A 19,866-nucleotide genomic window follows, 5' to 3' on the forward strand; every position below is an offset into this window, starting at 1 on the left:
ATGGCTGGATGGCATCACTGACTCGATGGACGTGAGTCTCAGTGATCTCCGGGAGTTGGTGATGGACAGGGAGGCCTGGCATGCTGCAATTCATGGGGTCACAAAGAGTCGGACACGACTGAGCAACTGATCTGATCTGATCTGATCTTTTTAAGTAAAAGATTCACATGAGGGAATAGTAGAAGAAGCAATATATAGCTTACCTGCTCTCTTAAATCTGATACTATTGATACCCAATTAAATTTTGTTATTTTTAGTCATATTTTTATTTTTAAGAGGTAAACAAAAAGGGAAAGAAAGAAGAAAAGACAGAGAGGAAGACAGCTCATTCTACTCATCTGAGTTCTACTTCCTACTATTTCTGTTTTTTGGATATGGTATTTTATGCAAAGAGATTTTTATGAACAAAGATGTGATATAACCTTGAAAAGTAAGACAAAAATGAAAACTGTCTTACAATTCTTTAAATACACAATGCCTAACCCAGTTTCCAGCCAAGGTAGATAGCCCACAGTGTTCTTGGCTAAAAAATAATTTGTATTCATCTTACTTAAATCTTCTCTGTCTCACCAATAACTAAAAACTAATTATAGCCCTCCTTCAGTATATAAAGAGGACTGCTTCCAACACCCCTTGGACACCAAAATTCACAGATACTCAAATCCCTTATATAAAAAAGCATAGTATTTGCATACCACCTACCCTGATCCTCCCAAACACTTTAAATCATCTTTGTGCTGTGCTTAGTTGCTCAGTCGTGTCTGACTCTTTGAAACCCCATGAACTGCAACCTGCCAGGCACCTCTGTCCATGGGGATTCTCCAGGCAAGAATACTGGAGTGAGTTGCCATGCCCTCCTCCAGGGGATCTTCCCAACCCAGCGATGCAACCCATGTCTCCCGCATTACAGATTCTTTACAGTCTGAGCCACTAAATTATGCATTGTACCTAGAGCTTCTCTGGTGGCTCAGTCAGTAAAGAATCTGCCTTTGATCTGCCATGTAGGAGTCCTAGGTTCTATCCCTGGATAGGGAAGATCCCCTGGAGTAAGGAATGGCTAAATTACAATGCAATTACTATGTAAATAATTGCCAGTGCCCAGCAAATTCAACGCTCTTTGGAATTTTCAGGAATCTTAAAAAATACATTTTATCCAATGGGTTGAATCCATGAATGTGGAACTCATGGATATGAAGGATCACTGTACACCCCCTTATTTCTATTTTTTCTGAGCTGTTAGTAGGCTGCTTCCTGTTTGATACATTACTAAGACTTGGAACAGATTCCAGAACTAGTCATTTCCTACCTCTTCCAGGAAGTTGTCCTTGTGAGTAAGGAACCTGTCTTTTAAGAATATAAGAATTCAATGACCCTCACAGGAAACCTAGATTTTTTATTTTAATGAAAGATTTTCTTTTTAATATCACAGAACTCAGCTGCCACCAGTAAGTTATGGCGACCTCCTCTCGGTTGCCATGCCCTTCAAACAGTGTGTAATATATATCCAGGGCACATAGCTAGCACTGGGTTCAACTGAAAATTCACTTTGCTTGCCCATTAAGTCCACATAATAGAATCATCTTTTGCATTTTTCTTCAATTTGGGCTGCTTCTTTACTCTTAACAATTTTATTGTGGTTTTATTAATGTGATCCTGTTTCAGAGAGGAAAAAGAAAAAGTATTTCTAATGAAGTTTTTATCTATTGCTTTAGTAAAATAGGTTTGCTTATTGAACCAGAATAATTTGCTTTTTATGGCAAAATGATTCTTATTTTTAAATGAATATAGGAATTTTTAGCAAAGTCACAGTGTCAATAATCAGAAAATCACTTTATGTTGTTGTTTAAATAGAGCAAAAAGCAATTTCTGTGAAAACCATTTGTATGGTCAGCAGTTCTGATTTCCTTAAAATTACCTAATAGTCTACTTATAACAACAAGGAGAAAATCATAAAACGCCACAGACATTACCATCCTTTATGTTTGACCCCACTGCACTGAATCAAAACATACAAAACAAAACTATATACTGAACAACAGTGGCTATCTTTGAACTTCTTTAGTCAACAGACCTTACAGGCTTCCAGCAGTGTAATAGTAAGTTCCCTTCAAGCAACTATAGTATCACTTTATAAAACTTAATAGTGTCCCAACTCTCTTTTGTCATGCAGGATTTCCTAGAGAGATGAACGCAACTGGAGAAAAGCATGCATTAATAGTTCCTTTCTCTTATTCTAAATGTAAGCCCAGCATCTCTGCTTAGTTCTTTTTTCTCAGCTATAGCAGCTTCCAGTGGATTGCTGGGTCAAGTTAAATCTTTAGGATCAGTGTACCCTGGCACCCATTCGACTCAGCAATAATTTCTACTTTCATTATTATTATTAAAAAATAAAAGGAACAGTGAACCCTTTTATCACTGTGATTCATGAACCATAGCTAGGTGGCTGATCTTCTTTTCATTTGAAATCCCTATTTGTATTAATGTATCCACATTTCTTTGGAATATAAATCTACTGAAGGCAACAGCATGCTGAGATATACTGTCTCATTCCGACCAGCACCTAATACATCATATGAACTATCTGACAGCTGGTTACTCCTCTCCCTGTTCAAATTCATGCAGTTCAAATATTCAAGCTGACTATCCTACTGGTAGATGTATTCTTCCAGTAGAAAGAAGAAAGACAAAAGCAAAAACTTGAGTGTGTCATAAAAGTTTCTCTCACAAATGTTTAGGGATCTTAAGTTATCTCAGAACAGACTAATACCACTAGTAAATACACTATAGCTCAAAACTTATATTTAAAGTAAAATAAGTTACTCTATAATTCACTGTTCAACATTATTCTTTTGTTCTGGAAGTCACTATTACTCTTTTTGATAATATTAACTTGAGATTTAACAGAAGATACTTTTAAATTAAGTAATTTATCAGGGCATTATGAGAGTGTTCACATAAATGTCCACAATGTTTAAACTTTTTTATCTAAGAAGAAAAAGGATGCAAATTAAGTTTCTTTGTAAACAGCCAAGACACTTGGCTGCTGGCAGATGCTTTTTTCCTAATATCACAATCAGAAAATAACTTGTGGAGTAAACTTTCTAATTCAAATATAACACAAACATAGTAAAATATGCAAATCTTAAGTGCACATCTCAGTTTTTTCTAAGCCACATAAACTGATTTTGAATAAAAAAAAAAAAAAGAAAAACATAAGGATTTCTGAAAAATAAATGAGAAATCAAGTAAATAGTAGGCTACCTTCATAAAGCATTAACTTATATATTAATATTACTTGAATTTTTAAGGATTATTTTTGTGGTGGCTTAAAGGAGCCCACTCAACTTATTGTCATGAGAACTTTAAATGTGAGTTTGGCTCTTAAAATGTTTTCCTTTCTAAGTGGATACTGGAATAGTCAATGCTACTTTTTTTCAGTTTCTGGCTTCAACTCATGATATTAATAAATATGTGTCATTTTCATTAATACAGTACTTTAGATTTTATAAAGCCTTTTCACATAAAATATAGTATTTGATCCTTAAAACAACCGATGAGGTGGGTACTATTATTAAGTGAAAGACAGGAGACTAGAATTCGGTGTCCTTTCCCCATCACTTGTTCCTTTTATCACACCATCCTTGCATATTTAAAAAATTAAAAAGTCATACTTAGATGACATGAAAAGAACTCCTATCTTGTAAATTTGTCTACTTTGATCATTTTCATGTGTTAGAAGAAACAATTTGCCTTTGGTTCCTAAGCAATATGATTTTATCCCAGACAAGTTTTGCAAAGAGAAAACAAAATAGCATATTCTTATAAGATACTAAATACTAGAAGGCATGAAGGGCATTCGGGTGAAAAAAGTGTGTAAAAGCAAGAAAATACTATAAAATTGTTTAAGAATTTATTAATTTACTACATTATATTACATTATTACTTTTCTTATAATTTGGGAAACTAAAGTTATTTAATAGATTTTCTTCCCTTCTGAAGTCATGCTGAAAACTCCAACCTCCCCTTTGTGCCCACACCCTGTATGCAAGTTCCTCTTGGACTACAGCCAGCTGGAAGCACAATCCACAGGAAGCTCCAGAGGAGACAAAGCAGAAAAAGCAGTGAAAGACAAGAGAGTAAAACAGGAGTGGGCTATGCGTGGTGCTCTCCTAGTTGGCAAGTGTCAAATGCATGTTGCTTACACAATGCACAAAACTTCTGCCACTGTCTTTGGCTCAACTTGCTGCCATCAACTTGAAAATAAAACCAAAAAAAGCATATTGTGGGTGACAGTAGGGAGGGTAGACTTAATTACTGAAACATATTACATGGACTCTCAAAGGAAGGTCCTAGTTTAAGTAACATAATTGCTGCTTCTCCAATATGGCCTTAGAAACAGAAGGGAAGGATTGAGAATCATTGTATAAAAACTGAAATAGGATAGTAGCATAGATAGGGGAGAAAGGGACAGTAGCCATAACTATGAGAGCAAAAGTCAATTCTCTGCATATTTTTTCCAGATCCACTCCAAAGTTTCAGTCCTTGGATTTTTAGCAACTTTCCTTACACAAATACCTTTTTCACAAACCTCTCATTCTATTGCCATAAGTCTAATACACTGTGATTTTTCCATGTATCTGTTTGACCACGTGAAATATAATTTTCACTTACAAGATAAGTTCTGGGAATGTAGTATACAGCAAGAGGACTATAATTAAAAAGAAAAACAATGAGAAATTTTGTACTGATTGGCTCTTTCTGTGTTAATGAGGCAATTATATACATCTAAGAATCCAAACTTTATCCAGCAGTCTGGGCCAGTGCTTCCCAGATGTACAAAGGAGCTGGGAAGGTGGGTTGGTATTCCAGACCTCTTCACTTGTACTTCATATGACCTACTTCACTTGTACCTCTTGACAGCTGATAAACGTTCTGATTCGTGTTGAGTCTCTCTTGACAAAAAACATTCTTTGTGTTTCTCACTGAAGCATAAACTAATCAGTGGATAATGTTGAAGACAACCAGCCAAGCATTATAAGCATAATTTTGTAAAGGAATTACAAATGTATACAATAAAGAGCCTAAAGGATGGAATGAAATAAAAGCACGTGGGTTGTTGCCAGTTGAATGGACCAGGCTAAGAACAAAAGATATTTAAAAAGGAGGAATTTCAGAGCAAACTTTTAGAACTAGAGTGACATGAACACTGAATTAAATTATAAAAGTGATAAAATGACAGCTACTCTAAATTAAGAATGACTAAACAAAAATATCATCACATAGGAAAAGTGTGAAATGTATATGTTTGATTCATTAGTAAATCACACTTTCTTATTCTGAGTTGCGATATGACAGTTTCTGAAATAATTATAAACATTTGTCTTGATTGTTAAAAATTATTTGAAAAATAATATTCACATATTAAAATATATATTTTCTATAAAGTGATTATAATGCATTATATATAATTTTACTACAATATTTTTCTTGACCTTCAAAGTTAAAACTTGTTTTGTTTTTTTAATTTATGAAAATTAATTTAATAGCTTGTATTTAAATTTCAAAATAATAAAATAATCCTAGGAAGAATAAACTTTTTTTCACTGTGTAACCAGAGTAATGTAAAAACTTCAAATGCCAATGATTATTCTCTTAGAAAATATAAGTTATTTTCTTCAAGGTCAATTACATGTTACAGACTATGCAGCTGTTCAGATGATCAAGATTTTCCAGGGATCTTGAGTCAATAAATATACTTTCTCATGCTATGAATGCTGTGTCAGCTCATGTGGTTACCTAAACAAGACATAAACAGTTTTCATCTTTCAGAAAACTGACATTAACTGATCCAATTACAAATGCAACTGCCATCTTTGCATTCTAATCCAAGATTAAAAGGTAAATAACCTTAATTTTCCAATTTCTTAATTTCAGAGGGATATAAAATTGTTACTGCATATGGTGACTGCAGCCATGAAATTAAAAGATGCTTGCTCCTTGGAAGAAAAACTATGACAAACCTAGACAGTGTGTTAAAAAACAGAGACATTACTTTGCCAACAAAGTCCGTACAGTCAAAGCTATAGCTTTTCCAGTAGTCATGTACAGATGTGAGAGTTGAACCATAATGAAGGCTAAGTGCCGAAGAATGGATGCTTTCAAATTGTGGTGTTGGATAGTTGAGAGTCCCTTGGACAGCAAGGAAATCAAACCAGTCAATCCTAAAGGAAATCAGTCCTGAATATTCATTGCAAGGACTGATGCTAAAGCTACAGCTCCAATACTTAGGCCACCTGCTGTGAACAGCCCACTCACGGGAAAAGACCCTGATGGTGGGAAAGCTTGAGTGCAAAAGGATAAGAGGACAGCAGAGGATGAGATAGTTAGATAGCATCATGGATGCAACGGACATGAATTTGAGCAAACTCTGGAAAATAGTGAAGGACAGGGAAACCTGGAGTACTGCAGTCCATGGGATCACAAAGCATCAGACACGACCTAGAGACTGAACAACAACAACATAAATTGTCTAACAGTATCCCAGATATAGTGTGGCTAGAGAAAAAAATCTTTAATTTTCTTCTACTATTGGACTTATTATTTCCTTTATAAATAATAATGTGCTATGCTGTGCTATGCTAAGTCACTTCAGTCGTGTCTGGCTCTGTGCGACCCCATAGACGGCAGCCCACCAGGCTCCCCCGTCCCTGGGATTCTCCAGGCAAGAACACTGGAGTGGGTTGCCATTTCCTTCTCCAATGCATGAAAGTGAAGAGTGAAAGTGAAGTCGCTCAGTCATGTCCGACTCTTAGCGACCCCATGGACTGCAGCCTACCAGGCTCCTCCGTCCATGGGATTTTCCAGGCAAGAGTACTGGAGTGGGGTGCCATTGCCTTCGCCGATAAATAATAATAGAAATATGTATTATTCTTAATAAAGCTTTGAATATATTCTAGTATTGCTATTACTAAAATGTGATCACTTATTGCTATGTCCTGAATGTTTGTGTACCCCCAAAATTCTTATGGTGAAATACTAATTGCTAAAGATGATGGTATTAGAATGGGGGCCTTTGGGAGGTGCTAGGTCATCATGGTAGATTCTTCATGAGCAGGATTAGTGCCTGCATAAAAGAAGCTCCAGAGAGATCCCAACTCCTTCCATCAGACACAGCAAGAAAGTGCTGGCTACAAATCAGGAACCATGCTGCCACTTTGATCTTGGACTTCCAACCCTCCCGAACTGTGGTAAATAAATTTCTGCCATTTATAAGCTACCCAGTCTGTGATATTTTGTTACATCAGCCTGAACAAACTAGTAAATTTGAATAATGTAATCACAGAGGGGAAAATTAGGTGCTATGGACATTTTCATGTGAATTGTATGAAGAGAAATGGTAATAATTAGGATACTGCAATTACTTACAACTGATGTTAAAGCATTTGAAGATGAAGTGATTTTTCTCTCTGAATATGTTATTCATAGCATTGTGCACCAAACATATAAATTATGACAGCTTCAAAAAAAAAAAAATTACTCATCCCAAAAGCTAAAGTGAAAGACCAAAATAAAAAGAATGGAATATTTTACCTCATTCTTCTTTTTTTTAAAAGGCAATTCTGAATCTACAAGTTTATAATAAAAAGGAGATGGAAAAATAATATATGTAGGTGATATATTAAATAATAATATATTAAATAAATATATTAAGAATGGATATATTAAATAAATAATATATGTAGGTGACATATTAAAAAATCTGTGGTAAAAGGCACAGAACTAAAACAAACCGTTTTAACCATATTTAACTGTACAGTTCAGTGGCACCTGGAGAAGGAAACAGCAACCCACTCCAGTACTCTTGCCTGGAGAATCCCTTGGATGGAAGAGCCTGGCAGGCTACAATCCATGGGGTCGCAAAGAGTCGGACACGACTGAGCAACTTCACTTCCCTTTCACTTTCAGTGGCACTAAGTACATTTATATTGCTGTGCAACTCTCACCATCATCCATCTCTTAATTTTTCCCTTTCCTAAATCAAAATTCTGACCCCATTAAACACTAAGTCTTCATACCCCCTCTCCATCTCCCAACCCTCATAGACATATTTGACTTAGAACTTGTATTTATTTAATGGGTTCTCAATAATATCACAAACAATTGACTATTTCTGGCTAGTCCATAACTGTTGCACTGATAGGATCCGAAGAGCCATTCTATAAGGTTGATTATCCTAAATGAATGATGTTTCTACTAGAACAATATCAAAGTTGATATGGTCTTGATCAAGTACTTAGCATCAAAACCCAGAGTTTTATCAGTGTATCATAGAAACATCTGTACATCTGCATAAATTAAGAATATACAAAAATATCCATAAGCATACCACACACAGTGATTGTACTAAAGGCCTTAATTCATATCTATAGTATCTATATCACAACCTAATTAGCAAGTTTACCTTTAATTCACCAATACTTATTGTACACCAGGCACTTTTAAGTGCTATAATAAATGCTAATATATACAAAATGTCTTCCATTTAAAAGACTGAATGAAATCAAGTAATAAAATGAGACATATTCAGATAACTACATAGTGAGTGCCAAAGACAACTTAGAAGGACATTGATAGGAAAAGTATAATAAGTAACTAGAAAAATCAATAAAGGCATTACGGATTAGGGCTATTAATCTAAAATTAATATACTACTTATCAACAAATTTAATTGCATGTGTAATGACTGATACTTATGACTCTCCTTCTTACAATATATAAGGATTGAGGAGAATGATTTGTATGCCCCCATTTTCCTAAATAGATTAATGACTTCCTTTTCTCACTAACTGTCCTTGTAGCATGCAATGATGATAGCTTTAATTCCATTCACAATGTTCCATGAATGCTGAGATCTTTAACTCTCAAAAAGCCATTAAAATATTAAAATTTTTATGTATTTTAAAGTCTTATTTAAGATTTCAGGATTAAGAGGAGAAATTTCTTAAATCAGATCTTCCAGTGATCTTTCATTTGCTCTTAATTTTGAGCCTGAACAACTTTCATGCCATAAAACAGAAATGAGAAAGTGCATATACTAAACAAGCCCAGGAAAACAATTTTCCCTAGTGGATAGTAGAGGTGGGATATTTTAAAATGGATTCTTTAAACAGTTATTTTGTACTTTCTTCCTTACTGTCCCAATATCCCCCAGAGTTCCTTCTCACCACTATCACTATCCTCAATTCTAGAAATTAGCCAGGGAGGCATGCATACAATTAACAGTGTCAATTTGTACACTGGGATACAGAAATTCTTGTGGTCTTTTTTAATCCTTTTAACTTTTGATATCAATGGTCACAACCCAAATCAAGCATGCCCCTACCCATCCTGAATTTTAAGATGGTCAAAATGGTTAAATCTGTTGCATTGATAAGATTAGGTTAATGTCTCCCAATCTGGAACTATAAAATCCTCAAGGGCTGTCTCTTTCATCTTTGTATTTTCAAAGTAAAGTTCTGAAAACAAAGTATTAAGTTTTCAATAAACATTTATTGAAAGAAACTGTGAATGAATTGATGAATGGATGAATGAATATAGAAAATGCTAACAAAGGAGAAAACAGTAGGCCCCAGAAGAAAAGTGAATGCAGAGTTAAGTGCTTGGCTATTTAATACAGGGTTTTATTAGTCTTAGATTAATCAACTATTGTCAATAATATTTAAATTCTAGATTTCAACATATAAAATACAATGAAAAGAATTAGAATACAACATGAAATGCTGATGATATGCAAGTCACTACTTTTTTTCTCAACTGTAAGTCTGATCCATTCTTCAGAGAAGAAGTTCTACAGTTCTTGTTTTTACTATGCTATTCACAGTTTCTACACAAAAGCAGCAGGATGCCAAACTGCAAATGAGAGGAATTACACTGTGTCAGAATAAAAGTGGCCATAAGTGAACACTGTCAGGATCACTCAGCACAAATAGTTCAGGGCAACTCTGTGCACATTTGCTGAGTAATCTAAAACTAACACAACTTTCCAAACCAGCTTTTACTGTAATAAAAACAAGAATTTCCAAATATAGTAGGATTCCCAAACCTGGAGTCAAGTAATTTAGATATATACACGGCTTTTCCGTCAGGAAGAGAACACATCTCAGAAGACAAAACTTGCGGTTAGAATTAATTTTTCAATTCCAAGATGCTTTCCTCTTTCTGAACCATAGTGACAAACTCAGTGTGAGGCATAATTTGACTTTATGACCATCAAATGCCTGAAAACAAAAAGGAGGGACGAGGTAAGCAGGAAATCTCAGTTAATTGAAAGAACTGAGATACAATATTCTATTTGGGAAGATGATAATAGTGCCCCTGATCCAATGTCTGAGTCTACATCATCTAGACACATGGACGGACTATTCCCAGGTCCCTTTTGTGGCTAGTTGGGGCCAGGTGATCAGATTTGCTCAATGAATTGTGAGAGGAAATGAAGTCTTTCACAAGGAAAACATTTATTACTGGGACGAGGCCTCCAGAGATCTCTCTTTACCACAGTGACAGGCAATGTTTGCAATGGCTGCTGCTTCAGCAGCCTGGATATAGGAGGAGACGCTTAATGGAACTCCGGCACCTTCCACAATGAACATGTAGCCTGAGGAAGAAATAAATCTATATTATAAAGTCACTTGGATGTGGAGGGTATTTTTGCTCCTTATGTAGCCCTTTCTCATACACTCAGGCAGTTTACTTTCTTTAGTGCTTCTAGGTGCTATGTATTGTTTAACACACACAAATCTATCCTCACATTAATCCTTTTTTCAGAGAAGGGTGATATGGTAAATATTTGGAGTTAGACTTCACTGTGTAAAGTTTCTGGAAAAAACCAAGACTGAATCTTATGTTTAATCATTTATACACCATAATCTGGAGGGAAAGCTTTGAAAAATAAAGAGCCTATTTCTAGAAAGATTATTTTTAAATGTTTGGACCATTCTAAGGGAAGAATCAAGAAAGTTACTCAGAGGAAAATTAAGGGAAGTCTCTATTTAAATCAGTTTGAAGAATTATAATAAATTTGAATGTCTATCAAATTGTTACAGATATGCTTGATTTCTTGTAATAAATGGAAGCAAAGTCCAATTTCTTCTGACTCATTGATGTTCAAAGAGTTAACACATCCTGCCCTTTCCCTTTCATACTGTATATACCCAAACTGTACAAAAACACTAGCATTCTGGCATCTTTCACCTATTACCAATTAGGAAATATTTTTCATCATTCAGAGGAACATTCAGCATCTTAAAAATAGAGCCATACCCATCAGTAGAATTAAACCTTCTTGAAATACATGAAGTACTCTAGCACTTTCTAAGTATAAATACCTTCTTTTGTGACAAAGTTCCTTTTTGGATATTTCTCATCTGATACTGTCCATCAACATATCAAGAAATATTACCACATTTTAAATCCAGAGTAAGTACTAAATTTTGTTTCTTTTTTGCATCCCTTACAGACAGTTGTAGTCTAGACTTAGAGCAAGCATAGGTTGCCTTACAAGTGTTAACTTCATTATACAGAAATAACACAAGAAAGATGAAAAATTAAATTTAAATCTATCCCATTCCCCTCAAAGCATGCAGAATTTGTATTTAAGAGAGCAAGGATCCAAATCTAAATTCTATCTCTGCCACTTACTATATTTCTGAGCAAGTTGCTTATCTTCTTAGTGCCTTAGTTTCCTCTCTTGCAAAATGTGTTCAATAACAAATTCACTCAATTCATAATATTGTGAGAATGGAATGTGATAATATATGTGAAGCATTAAGAGTAGTCCCTTCGTTGAAATAAGTATTAAAAATACATGTTACTACTATTTTTCTAAAAGGAAAGAATAACTGAGCTATGGATGCATTCTCAAATACATATACTCACCTCAATTATTTTGGAAGAAGAATATAGAAAATGTATGCTATTTTTCACACATAAAGCTATCATTTCCTAAATATATGTCACTTGTTTCACATATAGCTAAAATTACCTTAAAAAAAAAATCCTAGCATTCCTTCCTTATAACGCTATGCTATGCTAAGTCACTTCAGTCGTGTCCGACTCTGTGTGACCCCAGAGATGGCAGCACACCAGGCTCCTCCGTCCCTGGGATTCTCCAGGCAAGAACACTGTAGTGCGTTGCCATTTTCTTCTCCAATGCATGAAAGTGAAAAGAGAAAGTGAAGTCGCTCAGTCGTGTCCGACTCCTAGCGACCCCATGGACTGCAGCCCACCAGGCTCCTCCATCCATGGGATTTTCCAGGCAAGAGTACTGGAGTGGGGTGCCATTGCCTTCTCTGTCCTTATAATGCTAGGAGTTAAATAATACAATTTATGCAAGTTAAATTAACTATTAAACTATAAAGATTGAGACACTGCAAAGTCCTAATAGAGTCATAAAGTAATTTTGATACATTTCATGTGCAAATTCTAGTGTGTCAGTATTTATTTCAACAAATCTTACCTGTGAATTCAGTGAATACGCACAATGGTTTAACCAAGTTTCTGTCCAATTTCACAGCTTTTCCCCTATCATGACAATGGTGTAATTCTGACATCTAGTGGACAATCTACATCACTGCAGGTACACTTTTCGAAAATTTATAAAAAAACCTCAAATAAAATAACAAAATCTTATTTTTACATTTGACATTTAAAATTTTAAATCTTGAAATCATATCTGAGAATAATAATGATTTTGTGGTGTTACAAGGACATTTATATAAATGCATCAATAGCACTAAAAACGTGATATAAAAAGAATACATAAAAGGCCCAACTTTGGGTGACGGTAATAAACAGTGCACACTTATTAATATAAATTCATCTCTACAAAGGGATAATACAAATCTGGTGAGGAAAATGTTTTGCAATAATTCACTGGCCACACATCTTAACGTTGCATCAATTGGAAATCTATTTTAACATGTTCTTGTCTTTAGACAAAAAAATCAATTGCAATATTGCAATAATAATATAATATTTTCAATGCAAATGACAGAAAGATGCAATATAAAATAACATAATGTATCTATATACACAAATATAAATACACACATAATCATTTTTTAGCATAACAGTAACAAGAAACCCATTACTGTCATTTTATAGATACTGATCTGTAAAATCTGGCCAAGCCTGGCCTCATGGCTAGAACCTCTACTTCAAGCACAATGGCTTTGCTATCACTCAAGGTTATCTGCCAGGGTCCTGCCCCGGCTGATCCATGGTATTCGAAGCGGGGACGGCGTCGGCGACCTATTTATTTAAATATTTTATCAAAGATATAAAGAGTAATAGGATGAGGATAGCTCAGTAGGAAAATTCAGTGGAGAAAAGGGGCTGAGTAGCTTGGTTTACGCGGGAGACCAATAAAACTTCAAGACAAGAAGTTTGCACCACTTATGTAGGCCGCAGGCGTCCTTCTGTTCTCCCGAAGGAGAGGAGACACTGAGGCCTCCCCGGTCGGATCTTAGAAGCCCAGGCAAAATTAGTAAGCTTGGTGGGTTCCGCGCTCCAGATGGAGACTCAGCCAGAGTGAGAGAGAGACATGGGGAGACCAGTATTTCGAGGAACTGATCCCAATTCTTTATTTTCCAGAGTCTGTTTTTATACACTGAGATGTTATACAAAAGTCACGTGGGGACAGCAGTCCTGACTTTTATTAAAGTCAGGTGCTTCACACAAATGTATACAGAGGTCTTAGGGGTGTTACATCATCTTCTGGCCAGGGGGGCCTGCTGACAATTTACGACCCTCTCCTTGTGACAGCAGTCAGTCAATCAGGACACTTATTTCTCCAGGGCTGATTATTCTCAAAACAGACGCCACCCAAATAAAGTTACATTCCTACAGGGTGAGGGTGTAGTGGGTTTTAGTTAAGGAAAGAATTCACTTAGCCTAAGGTCTAACGTGATTAATATCAAAGGTTAATACTTATTCCTTCTATATATTCGTTAATGTGTGTAAGGGCAGGGGATATGGGGACTTAGCAACAAACATTGGCTCAACAAATGAAAAAGCCTTCACCAACACAATTTCTAATTAGCCCACTATACTTATAGTTTTCTAACTTCTCTAAAGAACCTGTTTTTAGAGGGTTTAAAGCATCTCGTGCCTCTCACGGTTGGGAGGCTGTGAGCAATCACATGTGGCCCAATGAGCCTGTCAGGCAGGCTAGAGAACCTTCAGAGGAGTTTGTAGGTTAAAACACTCTTGTCACACCCAAGAGTTTTTATTGACTGGAGCTCTAGGTTAACTCCTTCTCCGAAAGAGGTGGTGGGGGACAGCCCCCCGTAAAGTCAGAGGTGTAGGTAAGAGCACAAAGTAGTAAAGTAGGCAGGCTCTGGTTATGGGGGTAGACACTCGAGGATTTCCAGGGGGGCTCCTGAGGCTCGATCCCGCCTTTGCGTATGTCGAGCCTCCTTCCTCATGACCTTTGCCATGGGCGGAGTACCTCACTCTGGCCCCCAACAGTTATCTCAGTAACTTACTGTTTTTTCACATTGGAATCCTCAATGATGCCCTAATATTTTCATTTGAAACATAATTATCTAAAATATATACAGATATAAGTGATTTAGTTTTGAGCATTTTTCTCATATATCCATCAGTAAGTAGGTAGATAGATCTTCTTTAAACAAACACTGTTAAACACTACAAATAAAAACACCGCTGAGAAAGGACATGTTTGTGACAAAGGGAGCAAAGTGAATGCAAAAGGCAAGCCCATCCCAGAATCTGTGAGACCTTAGGCCTCACAGACCCTCTGGGCTGCAGTTCACTTGTCATGTTTTTCCACCCTAGCTGTATCCCGTGTTATGAGGGAGCTAATACAACTACCTCTAAGACATTTCAGCTCACAAGTCCAGGTTCGCACCCTACCCTCCTACACACATCCCATTTCCACCCTCATGTGCAGGCTTCTAGTTTATGCCAGGAATCTGGAGTCTCAGTCACCCAGAATGTGTTTAAGCTTTGGACAGGCATATCACCTTGACCCCCAAAGATCTTTACCCTATGTGGAAGGGGAACTATATTAGGAAAGAGCAAAGCAGAATCCACTAAAGCGTCTGAGAGTAGCACTGGCATAGGTGTGCTTTAAACAGGACATTTTTTAGGTGGCTAGAGGGTGAAGAAATACTGTGAAATGATGACATCAGAGGGTGTCGTGATCAGCATATTTCTTAGCTTGCATATCACAGGGTCTTGTTCTAGAATAAAAATATCATATTTCCCACGGAAGTAAGGGAGACAGGTTTTAGGGGTCGCTATCCTGCTTTTGCTTCTATTTGTCCTAAGAGTCTCAAGTGAAAACTTATCCTCTCTGACTTATAACAACAACCATGCAGACCAAGTTTCCCTTCAAAACATAGACTCTTCAATAAGTGGTGCTGGGAAAACTGGAAAGATATATGTAGAAGAATGAAATTAAAACATTCGCTAACACCACATACAAAAATAAACTCAAAATTGATTAAAGACCTACATGTAAGACCAGATACTATAAAACTCCTAGAGTAAAATAGGCAGAGTACTCTTTGACATACATTACAGAGATATCTTTTTAGATCTGCCTCCTAGAGTAATGGAAATAAAAACGAAAATAAACAAATGGAACCTGCTGCTAAGGCGCTTCAGTCATGTCCGACTCTGTGTGACCCCAGAGATGACAACCCACCAGGCTCCCCCGTCCCTGGGATTCTCGAGGTAAGAACACTGGAGTGGGTTGCCATTTCCTTCTCCAATGCATGAAAGTGAAAAGTGAAAGTGAAGTTGCTCAGTCGTGTCCAACTCTTAGCGACCCCATGGACTGCAGCCTACCAGGCTCCTCTGTCCATGGGATTTTCCAGGCAAGAGTACTGGAGTTGGGTGCCATTGCCTTCTCCAATGGAACCTAATTAAATTTAAAAACTTTTGCACAACCAGTGTTTTGCACAGTCAGTTGTGTCCAACTCTTTGCAACCCCATGGACTGTCCATGGAATTCTCCAGCCAAGAATACTGGGATGGGTTACCATTCCCTTCTTCAGGGGATCTCCCCGATCCAGGGATCGAACCCAAGTCTCCTGTATTGCAGGCAGATTCTTCACCCTCTGAGCCACCAGGGAAGGAAACCATAGACAAAATGAAAAAGCAACCTACAGACTGGGAAAAAATATTTGTATATGATGATGTGGACAAGGGATCATTTTCCCAAACATACAAAGAGTTCATACGGATGGCCAAGAGGCACATAAAAAGATGCTCAACATCACTAATTATTAGAGAAACACATATCAAAACCACAATGAAATATCATCACATACTGGTCAGAATGGCCATCACTAAAAAGTCTACAAATAGTAGTTTCCAGAGAAAGTGTGGAGAAAAGGAAAGCCTCTTACACTGTAGGTGGGAATGTAAGCTTGTACAGTCACTATGGAAAATTATATGGAGGTTCCTCAGAAAATTAAAGCTAGAAATACCATATGACACAGCAATTCCACTCCCGGGCATATATCCAGAGAAAATTTCAATTTAATAAGATACATGCAAGCCACGCTGCTATGAACAGCACTATTTATGATAGTGCAGCACTGTTTATGATAGCCAAGACATGGAAGCAACCTAAAGTTTTCCATTGACAGATAAATGAATAAAGAAGATGTGGTGTGTGTGTTTGTGTGTGTGCATACATACATGTAATAGAATATTACTCAGCCATAAAAAATTAAATAATGCCATTTGCAGCAATATGGACATACCTTGGGATTATCATGTTAAATGAATGAAGTAAGTCAGACAGAGAAAGACAAATATCATATGATATCACTTATATGTATAATCTAAAAAAAATGACATAAATGAACTTATTTACAAAACAGAAAAGGACCCACAGACACAGAATACAAACTTATGGTTACCAAAGGAGAAAGTGGTAGAGAGGAGGTAAATTAGGCATTCTGGATTAACATATTCCCAATATTATATGTAAAGTATATAAATAAGGATCTACTGTATAGTACAATAAACTATATTCAATATGTTGTAATAATCTATAATGGAAAAAATCTGAAAAAGTATATATATATGTGTATGTATATATTTATTTTGTAAATTAACTATGTTTCAATTTTTAAAAATGGTTTTAAAAAAGAAACACAACAAAAAATATGAGATGCCTATTCTTCAGTCTGTTTTCATTTTGCAAGAGGCATGAACATGCCAATAATATATGGATTATTTTATTATACACAAGCATAGGTATATACTTACCATGCTGTTCATTTTTGAGGATGATGAACTTGCTCTTTGCTTCCTTAGACTATTAACTTCTTCTACATTTCCATCTTTTGGTTTCAAAATCATCCTGCTACTCCCTGCAGTTCCTTCTGATGAGGATCGCAGTCGCCTCTCTATAAATCTTCCTTCACGGTATGGACTGAGGCTACTGGCAAGAACTATTTAAACATAAATAAATAAAAATTAATATAAATGCTTAAATGTAATTTTTATAAAAGTTCCACTGAAAGCAAAAGGGAAACTCTTAGTGCCATTCAATAATTCTCAATCACAGAAAACTTTTTGAATTAGTAGTTGTAGTTTACTTAACTATGTAAATCACTTTGCAGCCCCCATATTTTGGAGTCATCCTTGACTTCTTCATACCTCACATAAATCGTATTAACAAATCCTGTCCTTATCACTTCAAATCATATACAGATTCTGATCATTCCTCACTATCTCCCCCATTAACATGCTGGCACAAACTCTATCAGTGCTTGCCTTGCTTACTGCAATACTTCTAAACAGTCTCTGGCCTCTCCCTAGTCCCACCTGCTTCTCCCTAATCAACACACAATCTATTTTCTACATGATAATCAGAATGATACACTTAAGTGAGACTGATCATGATAATTCCTCTAGTCAGAAAGCTGGTATGATTCCAATGGGCTACTGAGTTCCTCATGATATGACCTTACTCTCCTCATTGGTCACTTGTTAATCATATCTATCATATCAATACCCTCATCTTCAACTACCCCCCACTCCTGGACCTCTCACTGTTTCTAGAACATTGTAGGTGTGCTCCAGCCTCAGATCTTTACCCCATAGCCTTTGCACGGATACACTTTTCTCGAATGTCTCTATGGCTTACTCCCTAATTTTTTCCAATATGTTATTTTGAGTAATACCTATTCACTATACTTAAAAACAAAAACTAACACAAGAAACTATCAGAAAAATAAATTAAGAAGTAAAACACTTACATGTACAATTGCATCAAAAGAATAAAATACCTAGGAATAAATTTAACCCAGGAGGTGAAAAACATATACACTGAAAACTATAAAAGACACTGATGAAAGAAAATGATGAAAACAAAAATAGAGTTGTTTTATGTTCACAAATTGGAAGAATTGATATTTTTAAAAAGGCTGTACTACCCAAAGGGACCTATAGATTTGATATAATTCCCTACCAAAAATCATGATGACATTTTTCACAATCCTAAAATTTGTACGGAACCACAGATGACTCCAGATAGCCAAAGCAATCTTGAGAAAGAAAAACAAAGCTGGAGACATTACAAGTCCTGATTTCAAACTATGTTACAAAGCTATAGTAATCAAAACAGTATGGTATTGGCATAGAAACAGACAGCTTAATGGAACAGAAGAGCAAAGAAATAAGCCATTCATATATGACAACTAACTTTTGACAAACAGTCCAATCATATATAATGAGGAAAAGACAGTCTCTTCAACAGAAAATGTTGGGGAAAGTAAAAAGTCATGTGCAAAAAGATGGAACTGGAATCTTACACCATACACCAAAATCAATTCAAAACTTATTAATGACTTGAAAGTTAAAACCAGAAACTGTAAACCTCCTAGAAGTAAACATGGGAATAAGCTCTTTGACATTGATCTTGATAATGATGCTTTGGACTACATATCAAAAATAAACAAAATAAAAGCAAAACAAACAAGTAGGAATATTTCAAACAAAAAAGTTTCTGCACAGAAAAGCAAATAATCAAGAAAAAAAGAAAAAGAAACAAAGATAACCAACTGGATGGGAGAAAATATGTGCAAATCATACATCCTATAAGGGGTTAATAGCCAAATATACAAGAAAATCATATAACTCAATAACAACAAAAAAATAGGCAAAGGACATAAGTAAACATAAGTATTTTTTTTTCCAAATAAGATATACAAATGGCCAACAGGTACATGAAGAAAAGGGTTCAACATTCTTAATCATCTGTGAAATGCAAATCAAAACCACAATGAGATGTTACCTCATTTTTGTTAAGATTGCTATTATCAAAGAGTCAAAACAAGAACAAGTGTTTTTGAGGATGTGGAAAAAAGGGAACCTTCGTGCATTGTTGGTGGGAATATAAACTGGTGCAGTCACTCTGGAAAACAGTATGGAGGTTCTTCAAGAAATTAAAAATAGAGCTCCCATATGAGGCAGCCACCTTACTTCTGGTGATCTACCTACAGTCAACAAAATCATTACCACAAAGAGATCTCTGTACTCCCACATTCACAGCAGCATTATGCACAATATGACCAGTACCGCATGGTGTCACTTATATATGGAATCTTTCTTTCAGAGTTGAACTCATAGAAACAGCATAAAAGTGGCTGTCGGGGGTTAGGAAGTGGGAGAAATAGAGAAAGACTGGCAAAAGAGTACAAACTTTCAATTATAAGATAAAGATCTGAGGAGCTTAATAACTTGAGGGAGGGGATCCTTTCACAGTGTACACATATATCAAAAAATCACTTTGTTCACTTTAAACACATAATTTATTTGTCAA

General features: G+C 35.9%; 1 protein-coding gene across 3 annotated transcripts in view; it reads right to left on the reverse strand.

The window, feature by feature from the left end:
* The window catches only part of CCSER1 (coiled-coil serine-rich protein 1), a 1,491,930-nt gene that overhangs the window by 1,296,711 nt on the left and 175,353 nt on the right, over nt 1-19,866 (reverse strand). For all 3 annotated transcript variants that reach the window (XM_010860144.1, XM_010860145.1, XM_010860146.1), the window contains exon 3: nt 17,307-17,491. In XM_010860144.1, the coding sequence (XP_010858446.1) occupies nt 17,307-17,491 (185 nt within the window). The remainder of the gene's footprint in view (nt 1-17,306; nt 17,492-19,866) is intronic.

Source organism: Bison bison, unplaced genomic scaffold (assembly GCF_000754665.1).
Source record: "Bison bison bison isolate TAMUID 2011002044 unplaced genomic scaffold, Bison_UMD1.0 scf7180017864464, whole genome shotgun sequence".
Classification (NCBI taxonomy): domain Eukaryota; kingdom Metazoa; phylum Chordata; class Mammalia; order Artiodactyla; family Bovidae; genus Bison; species Bison bison.